At 41.6% G+C, this 15,899-nt stretch overlaps 1 protein-coding gene across 1 annotated transcript in view; it reads left to right on the forward strand.

The window, feature by feature from the left end:
• PIEZO2 (piezo type mechanosensitive ion channel component 2) overlaps window positions 1-15,899 on the forward strand; it is a 526,331-nt gene that overhangs the window by 289,000 nt on the left and 221,432 nt on the right. Inside the window, exons 5-6 of the mRNA XM_035724088.1 lie at window positions 2,520-2,682; window positions 14,668-14,878. Of these exons, the coding sequence (XP_035579981.1) occupies window positions 2,520-2,682; window positions 14,668-14,878 (374 nt within the window). The remainder of the gene's footprint in view (window positions 1-2,519; window positions 2,683-14,667; window positions 14,879-15,899) is intronic.

Consider the following 15,899-nt stretch of genomic DNA (forward strand, 5'->3'; position numbering starts at 1 on the left):
AAACAATGAAGAAGGAAACTTGATTGATAAGATGATCTCCAAATGATATATCAATTAGACTATGACCTGTTCATTGGACATGCTTTTCATTATATCCTTCAAAAGTTTCTTTGTTTCTGCAGTGGCAGCATTATGAATGCACTGCTTTGTTCACTCAGCAAGCCAAGAGTAGTAGTTAATAGGTTAGCACCTCTGTGGCTGAATGATTTCATTGCAAATTGGGATCACAGCCCAATCCTGGATCCAGTAGCTGAATTCTATCACAGCGAGTGGAGTGATTGCTTTTGCAAACAGCATTCATTTACTCTCGTAATATATGCATGCTGTGAAATGTGTCTTTTGGGACCAAGAAACACAAAGCTGAGACTGTTTCCTCAAAGTGACTGTTTGCAGCCCGGGAGCTTAATGCAGTCCACAGGTGGGAAAGGCAGAAGGCTCTTCTCTGGCTTCCCACGTCTCTGTACCTCTGTACCTTGGGGCAAGAAGCAGCTGAGGCCACAGTAGGAGTCCTTGTCACCTTTCCTTTAAGAATTCTTTTTCCCTCAACTCCACTTGGTTAGTGCTTTTCATACAACGTCACAGTCAATTTGTTTCCCATGAAGGAGCTCTAATAACCTATTCCCCTAAATCGCCCTGATTAGGACTCGTAGCTCTCCTGACCGTAGCCCCACACAGCAAACACCCACCAGAGCCTGGCCTTGTTTTCTGGTCTCTCTCCTGGATCCCCTCTTTCTTCTCACTGTAATGATACTAATTTTTGTTTGCTCTGTTTGATCACTTTAAAAGTATACAACAAACTTCTACCTTTGTCCTGTGATAAAATCAATCATTAGATTTCACTGTTATAAGTGTAGTTTAGATGAAGTTTTCTTAATTGAATTCTCTTCCTCGTACCGCAAATGAATGGAATTTGCAATGTTTTTAATACCTCTGACACAGTCATGTTTGTTTCATTTATGGAGGTAAAAGGATTTCTTCCCATTTTGATGTTTCTCTGTTCAGAAGGGTTTATAGCCATGTATAAACAACAAAGCTTATGGGGGGCATGCTCTCTTTCAGACCACTTTTTAAAAAAGCAAATTAGACTGGTCCGAAGATTTTTTCCTAGACTCTTTAGTAATTAAGTTTTAACTTTTACATATTATTTTAGTAACAAATAAATGGAAACAATCTAAATGTACAACAGTAGTGGAATAGTTACATGCTATCTGATCATGAAAGTGCTGATGTTTAAAAATCATCAGTGAGTCATAAAAATATTAGTGATATATTAAATGAACTAATCATTTTCAAAGCAATAGGTAACGTATGAGCTTAGCATTGTAAACTCTCAATGTGTGTGTTGAGGTATCAAGGAAGCTTGGAAAGAAAAACCAGGCAGGTACATACATGAGAATGCCATGGTCGAGAGCATAAAATTTGGACCTAAAGGGAGTTTGAGTATATTTCTGCTCTCTATCTGTGTGACTTCAGGGAAATAATTTTACTTTTTGGAGCCGAAGATTGTTTTTTTTTTTATGTAAAAGGAGGATAAATAAAAATACCTAACTCTATATGGTAGTTGGTTGGATGAAATACTATGTACCAAATTCTTAACACAGAGCAATTGCTCAGTTAGTGGTAGATATCATTAACAATGCTTTAATTTATCAAAATGTTAACAGTGGTTATATCTAGGCAATGGGGATCTTGCTGTTTATTATATTTTATGTTTTTGTCAAAATATATAATATATACAATGTAAATGAATCCAGTATGTATTTGATCACACACACGCTTAGTCCCTAAACAGGTTTTATCTCTGATAAACGTTGAGTCACTTGCATTTGACTCAAATGAGTTAAAGAAGGCAAAGAATAGGATCTCTTTGACACGGAGGAGGAACATATGGCCATGGGAAGCTCCCCAGTGGAATGCCGCTTGTCAGTGTCGGGCTTACACTTGAACCCAAACCTTCCAATTCTAAGGTCCACTGTCCATTCTCCAATATTAAAAGAAGAAACCTATCAGGTCTGCCTTTCTTAGAACAATAGGGAAAACAAAATCAACTACACATTCAAAATAACGAAGAGGTCCTGCCTTCAAGCATTGCTGTAACATTTTCTGTTTTCCCTCCAGCTTTGATTTCCATCTAAAGTGCAATATCTCCTGACTGCTAGTACGTGTCTAGTTTTTTAACTGCTTCAGCTAGATTGCTGACACCTGGGTCTGTACTGCGCATGTGGCTCATTTAAAGACAATATAGTTCATTAGCATGTTTTAGAAGTGAGACTTGGTTTAGGAATCTTTATAATATTTCTGAAACTCCAGTGAAACCCTGGTGCCTTCCTGAATCTTAGCAGATTACATTAAGACTCTGAGGTCGATGAAAAGCTTTCCTGTGTCTTGTAGGCAGAAACTGAGTATTGCTTTTTTAAAATTCATTAATGAGATACAGACATATTTTGAGATAGTGTCACCATAGAAATAGAAAAACAACTAAATTTCCTCCCCCTCCCTTTCTTTTTTTCCCTCCATAGCTTAAAGGGAGCTGATGCTGGCAATGGGATCAGAGTGTTCGTGCCTGATATCGGGATGTTCATTGCTAGCCTGACCATCTGGCTCGTCTGCAGAAACATTGTTCAGAAACCAGTGACAGAAGAAGCAGCACAGTATAACTCAGAGTTTGAAAATGAAGAATTGGTAAATCTGATTTCATGCATCTATCCTCCTTCTTTGATTTCTGAGGGCTTTGAACCTTCTAATAAGTTGTGTAAGAGTGAAATGTGCAAAGCACTTAAGCTTTGGGTTGCTTGGCTTCAGTTACATTGCACAGCCCCTGGTGTGGTTCTGATGGGTAGACATTCACATCCATATCTTGGCCATGAGGAGCCAGTTCAAGGAACAAGAGGGCTGCCCTTCGTGGAGCATTCATCCTGACCCAGTGTTCTTTCCACTCTCATCTAATATTATCTCAGATGGTTAACCTTCTAGATTCATAATATTATGGCCCATTGTCTAGATGCCTTAGTTATTACAAAATATTTAGAGAGAAAAAAAGTAATTCCTCCCTGAAGGGAAGCTTTCTGGTCCGTGCACCTTGCTCTTCAGAGTGGACTTGTGTTAGCATGTTTTGATCAAGTTATTTTAAAGCATTCCAGAGAAAAAATATATACCTTTGGGAAAGTGTGAGAATTGGAAAAAGATAACGCTATTGAGGAAAATGTATGTTAATTTTTAGCTATGTATTTTAGCAGAAAGAGTTTCAGGAGGATCAACGAGCACGTCAGATCTCACTCGGCATATGGAGAGCAAGTTAGACAGCTCGTCCCTGTCCCTGGACCTGTTTCTGAACACTGATCCATTCTAATGACTGTATTTTGTTATATGAGTTTCAGCAACATCAGTTTACAAAGTAATTGGTTTGGTAATTGAAAGATGAAATTTACAAAGAAAAAATTACAAAAAAAAACTTCCTCTGGACAGTTGACCCAAGACACAGCTACCAAATGTTCTTATTCAGAAGTTTTGGCAAGAACTTTAACCTGCAAAACTGAAGTTAATTGAAATCACTTACTTTGAGAATGGTAATCACAAAAGCCTCAAGGAAGACAAGTCTCAGTTATGGCAAATGACCTATGTGCCTCACAAATAAGCAGCAAATTACCTTGTATAGTTATTAAAAACAGAACAATAAAGTGAGGCTATAATTCAACAGATCTATACAATCTAGAAATGATACTACTGCTGAAAATCATTTATGGGTAAAAAAGACAATCACATCAATCACATTGCATATCAATATTCTGCTATTTTTAAGGCAAATATTAACAAGTACTTGGTGTAAAAAACAATTATAGCAAGGTAGCAACTAACCCTATCTTGCATTTAAGTCTACAAACTATGTAGCACTTGTCAGTGTCTTAAAAATGGGTAAAACTATGAAAGTGCCTTTTCTTGTTGGCTTTCCAATTTTAAAGCAAAACTTAAAATTTTAATTTCCAGTTTTGTATTTGAACTTCAATTTATAATAGTTACAACTTTGAAAATCATCTGGCTTTGATAATTATCGCCAAAAATTGTCCAAGTTTGGTGAAAGTAACCCCACAAACCCTCCAGACTTAGGATTTTTCATTACTATTATTTATAAAGGCAAAATTGTTTTTTAGTTGTCCTCATATTATAAATAGAAGATAAAGGATATTTATTGTAAATGGAGTAGACTCTGAAGGCAGACATAGAAGCTACTAACAGTGGTTATGTGATGTTGAGAAACTTGTTTATTCTCTTTCTTCTGCAAAATGAGGATGGTCATAATCCTACATCATGGATTTGCTGTAAGCACTAAATGAAATGTCAAATAAAACACACCTAGTGCAGCGCCTACTCATTGGGGTGCTTAATGAGATGCTACTTGCTCTCCTCACCTTGCTCTTCTCCATTGGACAGGCCCCAGAGCAGTTTCAAATTCAGAGTCCTCTTAGAATGATAGAAAGTAAAGTTGGGTGGTGAGTTTGAAGCCAACCCACTCAGTAAGAGAGTTCCTTCTGTGCTATTTGTCACAGATAGCCCTAAATGAATGGCAGAGCTTCTTATAAAAAGAACTTCTGTCACTAAGGACAGATGCTTTTTTGCCATAGGACTAGGGAAGCCTACACTGACTGATGGAAGTTGGCAGATTTCAGGTTATGTTAAGGTCACACATCTGGTGAAGAAGAGAACACAGAACCGTCAAATGGATTAGTTCTAAAATCATGTTTCCTTTTGGATTTCACACAGTTCTCAAAGATAAACTTATGGTAACTTCTCTTCCAATTGAAACCTGTTTAAATATCTGTACTCTTTATATTATTAATCACATTATTTAAAAATAACAATAAGATGATAGACATTCTAAATATTATTTATTTGGGAGCTTTGAAAAATACGAAATATCATTATGATGAGGTTGAATTTCTTCCCCTTTAGATTTGCTTTGGCCTCATTTAGATCTTAACTTCCATTCTCTTAGTGCATTCCAGCCCCCCAGGTGGCCCGGGAGGAGCAGGCTGGTGTGTGACTCTTCTGAGATGAATCCACAAGGAAATATTTCTTACATGTGAACAATCTGGCTTGAGTCTGAAAAGAATAGAAGCACATGGCCAAAATAAGTAGGAGAATTTATTTTGTTTTGGAAGGTCCCAACATATTTCCTCCCTTTTATAAATCTTGACATTTGCACTGTAGAATGTTTGGTTTTTGAGGATCCTTTGAAAGAATAGTGTTTGCTGGCATTGTTTCTTCTTTCATTTATCTCAGTGGAGAAATGGCAAGATTAATCCATTGGTGCCTGCGAGAAGTTCTTTTCAAATCCAGCATTGTTTTAAACTAGGAACTAATCCCTGAAGGAGACTCAAGAGTCTTTCCTAATCTTGCTCAACTTGATAATGAGGCTCAAGTTTGCTGTTTTAAAGGGCATCACAAATCCCTGGATTCCTCCCCCCACAAAAAAAAGCCCCAGGGAAAGTCAGTGGGTGGGAGGATCTGCCCAGATCTTGCAATGTTACAGAGAATCTTGCATTGTACAGAGAACAGAGCTCAGTAAGGGAGCCAATTCCTCAAGTGCCAAGAAAGGTTCTCTTTCAACTGACACATCTGTAGTCTTGTTTATCTGTTCATTGCAATTGAGAAGCAGATCTACAAATCATAACTGGGTGAAAGATCCCTAATCTTATATCTTAAAAAAAAATGAGTTACATTATGAAAATTAAGTCATGTAGGAAAGGGTCACCTGTGCAATGAAACGCTTTGTAATTTCACCAAACTGCTGTTACCTTGTATATTTCTGTACTACTAGCTTTCTAACTATTTAATGAGATTTCAGGCTTTATTCTTTTGGAAGCAAATAGTATTCTAATATATTATTAATCCAAATTTATGAGCAACTAAATGTTTATTCAAATAGGAATTTTAGTCATGACTTGGTCTGCTTAAATAGTCTGACAAATCAAAATACAAAGCATAAAAATAATATTTCAGTATAAGCATCCACCATCTGTTAAAAATTCAGGTATGCAATATTTGGATCCTGCTTTATTTGGAAGTTCATTCTGAGCCACAAAACCTGTATCCTCCTTTTTTTAAAAATTTTATTTTATTATGTTGTACCCTCCTTTCTGATGCCTAATGTCCATTAGCCTCCCACGGCATCTGCATTCTGACACATAAAATCACCAACAGGGCTATGCCTCAAGTTTCAGCATTGAGGTTTTCGAAGTTACTATTCTTTTTCTTTTTTTTTTTTTCTTTTTGGAGAGCAAGGAACAAAGAATGAAAGAAATCAATCTTTTTACTGTCACCTTCTAATAAGGCATTCAGCATCTCCCCTGAGATTTAGTCCAAAATCACCTGTTTTAAGTTTTCTAGATCCTGTCTTTTCAGGCACGCAGACACGATCATCTGAAACATGGCAGCGTTCAGTAGGGTAAGAAGCTGGGTAACCGCCCACTTGCCCTACCAGGCTTGAGCTTCCTGGCTTTTGCTGCCCCTCAAGGTCACTCTCAGGAACTAGGCAAGGACTTACTGTCCTATGTCCCCCAAAATGTAGCTCCCTGGGTCTGTCTTCTCTGGGTTAAACACATTTACAGTTTGGGGGAACCTTTAATTGTGGTGATTTTAGATGTCATTAGTTTAAATAAAGAGTTTCTAATTGGAGGAAATCATTGGCCTGTTGTCTTCAAAAAGCTTCGGGAAGGCTCAGTATTACAGTATGAGCTTCAGGATGAGTATCATGGAGACAAGTTATCTTTAGATCCATGGCTAAATGTGTCCCCCACTATCTTTCAGCTACATCTCCCGGGACACAAGGTGAGACCATGGAGTCCCTCTCATCCTTTCCTCTGAGAGAAACACATGGGGAGAGCATACTCACTTTATCACATGGAAAGGCAGGGATGTTATATTATGGGCATATGCTAGTTGAGTGAACTTTGACCAGCCTGGACTTGAATATGTGACCAGTAGTAAAAATAAAGGAAAGACTAAGCAATTATGAAGGCAGCTCAAATATTTTTACATTATTAAAATAAGACTATTGCAAATTAAATACACCTTCATTTCTCTCCCATTTGTTCATTCATTTAACATCATTTAACAGTGTGTGCCTATTCCCTGCTTTATTTTTTAAGAAAATCAAAGCTCCGAAGTCGGCTTTTACCCTTAAAAATATGTCCAGATCACTGTTTGTAGAAATTTTCAGAATATTTTGTTCTGTCCTTGATATATTTGACAGGCGATCTTGTGCATTTGAATTGCAAATAACAACAAAGCACCCACAAGGGAGACTTGTCTGGGGAGATTGCAGAGCCCAGTGTTCCTTCAGTGAGGGTAGCTTGGTCAGGCACGGTGGGTAGAGAGGAACCTTTGTGTCCCACCCCTGCTGCCTGGTCCTGCTCCATACGGTCTGCATCTCCCTCACTCCTTTGAGGCTGGTCGTGCTTTCCATCCTTCTCTCAACTGTAAATACTGAGATGGAATTGTCACCAACTTCATGTCATTTAATTCCCCATGTTTCTTTCAAAGTATTGGTAGCATGTTTGAGGGCAGGAGCTCGAGCTCCCTTCCCTCCTTCCACCCAGCCTTCCTGCTGACTGCCCACCCAAGTTCACAGGATCGCCGTTCACTCCGTTGCTAGAGCCCCGAGCCCTGGTAAGACCCTTGATTCCTTGGCCTCCTTATCCATTATCATCAACAAGTCCTATGGGTGCTCCTCGACATTTTGTCTAACATCTGGTTGCCTTTCTCTGTCTCTTCTGCCACAGTCCTCATCCCACCTCTCAACCAGACCACGAAATAACCTACAACTGGATCTCCCCACCTCCAGCCTCTGTTCTTAGTCTATTCCACTGCTACCACACTCTCTGCCTTATCCGGATTGCCCTTGTAAAATTATAAATCAAACTATGTCACTTCCTTGTAAAATTATAAATTTTATATCCGGATTATCCTTGTAAAATTATAAATCAGACTGTGTCACTTCCTTAGCTAAAACACCTCATTGGAGTCTCATTAAATGCAAACAAAATTCAGGCTCCTAACCCTGAGGGCCATGGCACTTCCTGCCTCCATACCCTCATCCTGGGCTCTGTCCCACTCCCTCTCTGTGCTTCTCTGTGCCCAGAACCAACTAGCTCTTTCCCTTCTTCCTAGAGTTCACTCCCTGCTCGTTCACAGCTAGTTCTTCCTCCATCATCAGGTGACCCCTTTCCCACTCGCCCAGATTATTCCCTGGTCTTTGTCTTGTTATATCCATAACATTTATCCCACTCTGTAATTATTCTACATACCACTTTTTGTTGTTGTTATTTGCTATCTCCCTCACTAAAGTATAAGCTGTCTTGTTCTCTGTTGCAGCAAACCTTAAGTTAGCAAAGTAACCTGAGATCGGACACATAGTAATACTTATATACTTAATCAAGTTAAATGGTTAATTGATTAATATGGAGGCTTGCACAAAGCAACCTAAAGTATAAAACTAAAGCAACAAACCATAAGGAGTCAGCCCTGGGCCAGGATTATCTGCAAAGAGCTGCTTCTCCCCCAAACTATCAGAGGACTTGGCAGGGCCAGGGAACCCCACACATCTGTCTTCAGTGATCTCTCCTGGCTGTGACTGCAGAGAAGCATGTGTATTTATCCATGGGCACGCTTATTTTTTCAGTACCTACTATGTACTAGGATGGGCAAAAAGGAAGGTCTAACATGGACTGTTCTTTTTTTTGCTTTGCTTTCCAGGACATTTGTCCTTTTTTTTTTTTTTTCATCATCTTTGCTTTGGGAATAACTGGAATTGGGCATTCCAAATCCCTGTAATTAGGATTTTATATTCTCACTTTATAAACAGTTACATACACTTGGTTTATTTCCTCCGAGTAAGGGCAGACTTCTGGGGTCCCAGGGTGGATTCCCACCCTGGACCTGGCACAGTGCTCAGAGCAGAGCTCAGGCTCAGGGAAAGTTCTGAGGGGAGGAAGGAACAGTCCTGGAGAATGGGGAAGGAATGAGTGGATTCCAGAGCAGCTAGAGCTAAGGGCTCAGCCTTTGAACATTTTAACAACAGACTTGCATTTTGTTTACATCTCAGCCCATCTGAAGGTATTATATGGGTCCTGAATCTTTCAGGACATTTTGGAGCAAAAGGAAGGGTTGTGTGCCCTCAAAATGCGGCCGTTATCACTTCCTGAATTCTTTATTTCTAGAGGGAACACCGGGTATGTCAGGAGTGCTAAACTCAGCTGTTTCTTATAAGAGAAAATGGATGGTTCAGGGTCAGTAATAATCTCTCTAACCAGAGACAAACTGAATAGATGGTATCAGATTGTGTGTATGTGTGTGTGTATGTGTGTGTGTACGTGTGTACGTGTGTGTGTGTGTGTGTGTGTGTGTGTTTTAATACTGACTTGGTTTTATGGTGTGCCATTAGGTGAGTTTTTAAAATAAACCCTAAAGATATAAACCTTTAAAATAATGGTTAGTCCAATTTGGCTGCTTTCCATTATTGTTCATTTCCTTTTCAAATGATGTTCAGGTGGTTCTCAAAGATTGGTGCAATCTCTAAGTTGGTGATTTGGCCTGGGACCTTTTGGAAGGTTTGATGCAGGGCTCATCCCAGAGCTATGGAATGAGAGTGTCAGGGAGGGATGGGGATGTGGATGGTGGCGCCAGGCTCCACTGCTCTTGCAAGTTTGGAAAAATAATCTTCCTAAAACAAGTGTGGCCATAGAAGGAAATATTTGTTTATCTGTACGAAGCTGTCCCGTTAGGTTTACATAACACACGGTGACATCACACAGACGAGGCACCCTCTCTACTCCCTTCCACAGGCAACACGGTGCCCATAGCGTTTGTCTTTGTGCAGTGAGGCACCACACTTGCCTTTTCCTTCCTTGGGCTCTTCTGTTGAGATGAACCCATTCTGCAAAGGTAAATTGTTAACTTTTAATAATGAACAATGAATAAACAACTCATGACACTTCAGAAAAACGTTCCCTTTGCCTCCAGATCGTTTGTTTGTGACTTTGATATACTCCGTTGACATGTTTTTATAGCATGGTTTTAGCCACAAAGAAGAAAGTGGATTCATCTGATGAGAAGTTCTGGCCTAACACGTAAAGGTTGACTGAAACCGGAAGGAGGTTCCACAGATAAATTACTTCCATGTATTTTCCAGTTAAGGGAGTCTGCCTAGCGTATGATTCCAACAAGATGTTTGCAGTTTTGTCCATGCTGAGCATGGAATCTGTTGATCGGGCGTTGTGGATGGAAGCCTTCGCATGGAGTCTTGATTGGCTGCTTCAGAATCACATAGGGCAGGTCTTTGATCATATGGGGGCCTGAGATTCGCTCCCAGAATTTCTCATTTAGGAAGTTTGAGGTGAAGGTAGGTGCCTGCTCTCTTAAAGATTCCCGGGTGATCACCAGGACTTACCCCCACCCAGGTTGAATCTTTGGGTGCTCGTTGCTAAAGAAAAATGGATGCTTGCGTTCCACCAAAACTAACTGTCGTATCTTCCCTGTCCAAATTGTGTGGGAATGACTGCCATGTGCCGAGTGTGGGGAGGCAGCTGTGGGGGTGAGATGCGACGGCTGCTTGGAGCTCAGACCCTCTCCCAGAGCTGCCACGGGAATACATGTTGGTGCATTTGAAGTGGGGAACTTTTAGCAAAGGCAGGTTAAAGGATTTACATGTCTTCAAATAAGTTTTAGATGTTGACAAGTTCCATAAATAATATGGAATTTTTTTTTTTTTTTTTGCCTTTCTAAACCGTAAAGTGTTCTCTTTTAAATTTCTAAGATCGCTTTGGAACCAGGGGAATTAAATCTTCTTTTATAGCTACTCCTTAGCTTCAAGGCCAGAGTCTGGTTGCATTCGAATGCCGGGAGAGATTACAACTCCCACAAGCCAGGCTGCTTGTTAGTAAATACATTTGAGCGAGTGGACGCTGTTCCAGAGGATCAGTGTTTATACTTCACCAGACGAATCATTTAGGGGGAGAAAGCCTGCCTGTTAAAAAGCAGGCCTGATGTGACTAATGGCAGTTCTGGCCCCAGCCTGGACAGTGGGGGCTCACAGAGGCCAACCTGGCTCACTTTCGGCTCCCTCTCAGCTTGGCAGGTTTAGAAAGCGTTTCCGACTGAGGGCCCCAGGGATTCCGGTACAAAAATGCTGAAAACCCTCAAGTACAGTGGTATGTTTATAAAAGTCACAGGGGCCCCAGTCCCGCCCAAGAGAAGTCAAGGAAATGCGTTTGTCTAACCTCACAAAGGTTCTCGACCAGAGAACTTTATTTGATTTAATCTATATCCATAGCAATTCTACAGCTGAATAATAAGCCATTTATTATGAAAGTTAGGAGTGTGTTTCTGACTGGGACCCAGGCAGCTCTAGCTGTGTTGTCTCTCCAGGTCTCCTTTTTCAAGTACGGTGACTGAAGGTTTGGGCCCAACTTTCTTCCTCAGGGAGGATTTTTATGTGTTACCCTGTTGTGAGGGGAAAATTAAGCAACACATGCCCCACGAACAGATGGTTTGTATGTGGATGGTGGTGTGGGTGCCATAGCAATAGCTTCTCTGGATGGGTCCCCACAGAAACTCTTGGGGCAGCCAGAACAGGTGGAAGGGACAAGCTGGTATGGGACATGGGGGCCTTCAGAGCTTGGGAGGGGACCTCACAGCCAAGGACGCGTCCCAAGGCCAAGAGAGCCCGTGGACTCTGGGTTCCCCACGTGGTTGCCTACAGCAGGTGCTTCCAGGCAAAGATGAGGGTGAGGCTGGAGAGACAGGCTGGTTCCCAGTGCGGTAGTGCCTGAGAGGTGGGCAAGCTCTGTATTCTCTCCAGGTAATCTCATCAGACCCCTGACTTTAGAAACCATCTCTCTACCACTGAACTTCAGAGAGACCTCTCCAGTGTCCACCTCCCTCCAGCCCTCTGGATTCCTGTGCTGGCAGCCCTTGTAACATCTCCAACAAGATACCTGAAGGGCATCTCAGAACTGAATTCCCCAACCCACTTCCCCCTTGCTTATCCCCATCCCCATCTCCTCAATAATAACAAAAATACAGGAACTATCTTTGATTTTCCTCTGTCCCTCCTCCCTCCACATCAAATTTACCGACGAGTTCTGCTGACTTGACCTTTAAGACAAACAGCAGAGACACCAGCCTCTCTTCAGCTGCATGAGCTCCTATCTCCTCCTCGACCACAGCAATAGCCTCCTCACTGCAGTCTCCCTTGGCATCACCATGTGCAACAGACCACGTCATAGCCCTCACTATGTGGAGTGATTGGCAATCAAACTCTGTTAGAGTGAATTCAAGAGAAATGAGGCATACGGGCAGTGACGCCATGTTTTTAGCCAACTCTTGGAGAGTCACTTTGAGAGGCAAATACGGGTCGGAAGGGGTGTGGGTTGGAGATGGTGAGGCATGTTTTGTTTGTTGATGGGGCGATATGGGAGAGGGAGCATGAGGGAATGCGGGAGGGGGTGGTGAGGGTGGCGGGGGCCGTCCTTTTCCCTGGTGTCTCAGGGCATGCAGCTCATCCACAGTCACAGGACAGGGGGCCCGATTACCTGCCGCACAGGTGAGCGTTAGCTCGGCAGGGTGATGTGCCAGCCCAGGGTTAGCCCCACTTCTCTCCATGAAGTAGGAAGGGGGCTCAGCTGACAACGGGGAGGGTGAATTGGTAGAAGATGAAGTATGTCAGAGAACATGTGCCTTCTTTCTGAACCTACCACGGAGCCTTTGACCAGGTCTTCCCTCCATCTGGAATGTTCTTGCTGAGGATTTGCACATGGCTGGTGACTTTGTGACATTCAGATAGTGGCTTAAATGTCACCTCCTCAGAGAGGCTCTCCCTGACCTCAGAACCTAAAATAGCCACCCTGCTACTCACAGTCACATCACCCTATTTTAATTCTCTGACTAGGGTTTGTTACTGAGAGATATTCAGCTTGTTAATTTTCTACTTGCCTACATGTTTATCACTGCATCTCTTAGGAGATAACTAGCACACACTAGGCCCTGAACCTGTAGAGAAATCTTCATGAATAAGCATGAGACATTCCTTTTCGTTCAGGAAAAGATGCAAATGTGTCATGATGGAATACAATAGAACCCACCTTGGGTATATAGACTTGGAATAGGCCCGAGATTAAATCTGTGTGTGGGGTGTGGAGGGTGAGTATGCATCCTGGCCCCTTGGCTTCAGCAATAGACAGCTGAAGTTACAAGTGGCGTGTACCTTCTAGGCAAAGAGAAGATCTCTGAGTTCTTCAGGCCACTCAGGACTAGTTGGAGCTTCCTACCAGCCTTCCTTTGCTGGCTTCCTTTAGTGCACATGGGCATAGTTAGAGGTTGTTCCCATTAGTGAATATTATTTAAATATCTGAACTAAGTGTATCAAGAAGAAAACCTTTAAAATAGGAAAATGGAGAGGCTGGGCTAAAAAAAAAAAAAAAAAACCTTTAAAAGGGGAAAAATGGAAAGGCTGGGCTGTACTCTTTAAACCTTAAAAGAGATGTCTGAACTGGGCCTGAGAATCCTTCTGGCTCTTCAGCTAGTGCATTTTCAATTGGGCTTAAGAGAAGACTGCCAGCCTAGGGGCAAATGCAAATAAAACCTCATGCATCTGAAACAACCTTCTGTCTTAAAATGATGGCTTATTTCTAACAACTTTAAAAAAAAAAATCCTAAACCTTCTAGGAAAAATTAATTAGCCAAAAAACCTTTTGAGGTAGTCTCTGAAAACAAAACAGACAAAAACACCTTGTATACCCAGTTTAAAATAATGCATAGGGGCGCCTGGGTGGCTCAGTCGTTAAGCGTCTGCCTTCCGCTCAGGTCATGATCCCAGGGTTCTGGGATCGAGCCCAGCATCGGGCTCCCTGCTCCACGGGAAGCCTGCTTCTCCCTCTCCCACTCCTGCTTGTGTTCCCTCTCTCGCTGTGTCTCTCTCTGTCAAATAAATAAAATCTTTTAAAAAATAAAATAAAATAATGCATAGAAATACGTATATATTCTGACCATGTGTTTCTTCCCTAAATCTCTGATGATAGTACTGAGGGGCTGAAGCATTCAGGATTGAATCAGTATATCATTCTCTAAAAGGACAAAATAGGAAGTGACTGTATATCTAGTCAAGTAACCCAAGACCACTCACCCTCCCATGGCCAGGAAACACTAAAATAATGGACAGAATTTACTTCAGAAAGAAAAGGGATTTCATAAGCACTGATTGAACCACCATTTTGGTTCAAGCCATAGATAACTCTCATCAAACTACCTATCACCTTGGTGGCAGACTATAAATGTGAGGAACCGAACCCAGATTGATGAAAGTGAAGATTTTGATAGATGTTTCAGTTTCTTCTTCTGCTTATAAAAAATGAGTTCATGTGGCTCAGACAACATGCTGTTCAGGGTCCTTTGATTGGTGATGTTTCCTGTTTACTTCTTTAGGAAAGATCCAAGTGACTTGGGCTTTCACAAGCACTGTCTGAGACCTGGGGGGACATAAGTGGTTGTCTGCAGTTTTCCGTTGGTTTGTGAAGTTTACCTCACTGACTGACCCATAAATTACAAACCATATAATCTGCGGGGTGGGGAGGCAGAGTTCTGGACTGCAGTGTTTTGTGTTTCTCCGTTATTTAGGCTGGAGGAGAAAAAATAGATCCAGAAGAGGCACTGATCTACGAAGAGGATTTAGATGAAGGGGACGGTGTTGAAGGCGAGGTGGAAGAGAGCACAAAATTAAAAATGTTCCGCAGACTCGCCTCTGTGGCCTCCAAGCTTAAGGAGTTTATCGGCAACATGATCACCACCGCGGGAAAGGTCGTGGTGACGATTTTACTCGGTTCGTCAGGTGAGCGTTTCCGGCACCGAATGGAGCACAGGTAGCACTTTGGTGAATAATGAAAGACATGGCTGAGGAGAAAATACAGAAAGAAACCATCCTGGTCTGTGACACCAAACTCATAACTGTAGCTGCTGGAAAACTAGCCACGTGTACACAGCACACACAACAGAAATCATTTTTCCTGTTCAGTTGTAGCGTTTGGGTTTTTAGTTGGTTTCTGTCAACCTCCGTAAAGCCACCTTTTCCTATGTCTTACGTGATGTCATGTTTTATGTGTAGATCCGAAAAACCACTCTTCTCCCCCAGAGCCCAGGAAGGGCACTGGGCTCTGAGGAGCAATGTTGGTGTCCCCCTCCGGAGCCATATGTGTGCCTTCTGAAAGCATGTCTGTTTACATTGGGTCGTTAGTAATCTTAATTTAACTCTCCAGGATATACTATTTTTCTTCCTCAGATTGTAATCTTGCAGCACAGACACTCACTTCCTTCAAATCTTGGCTGCCGACCGCTTGTTCCATAATAATGTTATCTCCATCTTCTCCCTCTTTCCAGCCCACTGTTGGCGCTGCTCCAGGGCCGCTGGGAAGTTTAGGCCATACCTCTTTGTTGAAAGTGCACGAGATGAAACAACGTGACTGTTTTTTCATAGGGAAATTAAAAAGTGGGAAAGAGAATAGAATTTCTCAAGAAATATATCCCAATATTGTAACAAAGGATCATTTCAAAATGCCCCCTGCCAAGGTTTTTAAATGCCTGTCAAAGAATGACCTCACTTTACGTGCCCCCTTGTGGTAATAGTGCGAATCAAATTTTGTTGGGTAGGGCAAAGTTTTAGTGAGACTTTGCCACAGATGTAATATTGTTATGAATCCTACTTAACCACACAAAAAAGCAAGTGATTATAAAAAATGATATCAGGGAAAGTTGGAATGGACACACAAGTACTCCTGAAAAATTGGGGGAGAAGTAGAAAGATGGAAACAGGCAAGCAAATATGCTAAATTCTATTGTTTGAAAAGTAGATATTT

The sequence above is a fragment of the Zalophus californianus genome, chromosome 14, assembly GCF_009762305.2.
Source record: "Zalophus californianus isolate mZalCal1 chromosome 14, mZalCal1.pri.v2, whole genome shotgun sequence".
Lineage (NCBI taxonomy): Eukaryota > Metazoa > Chordata > Mammalia > Carnivora > Otariidae > Zalophus > Zalophus californianus.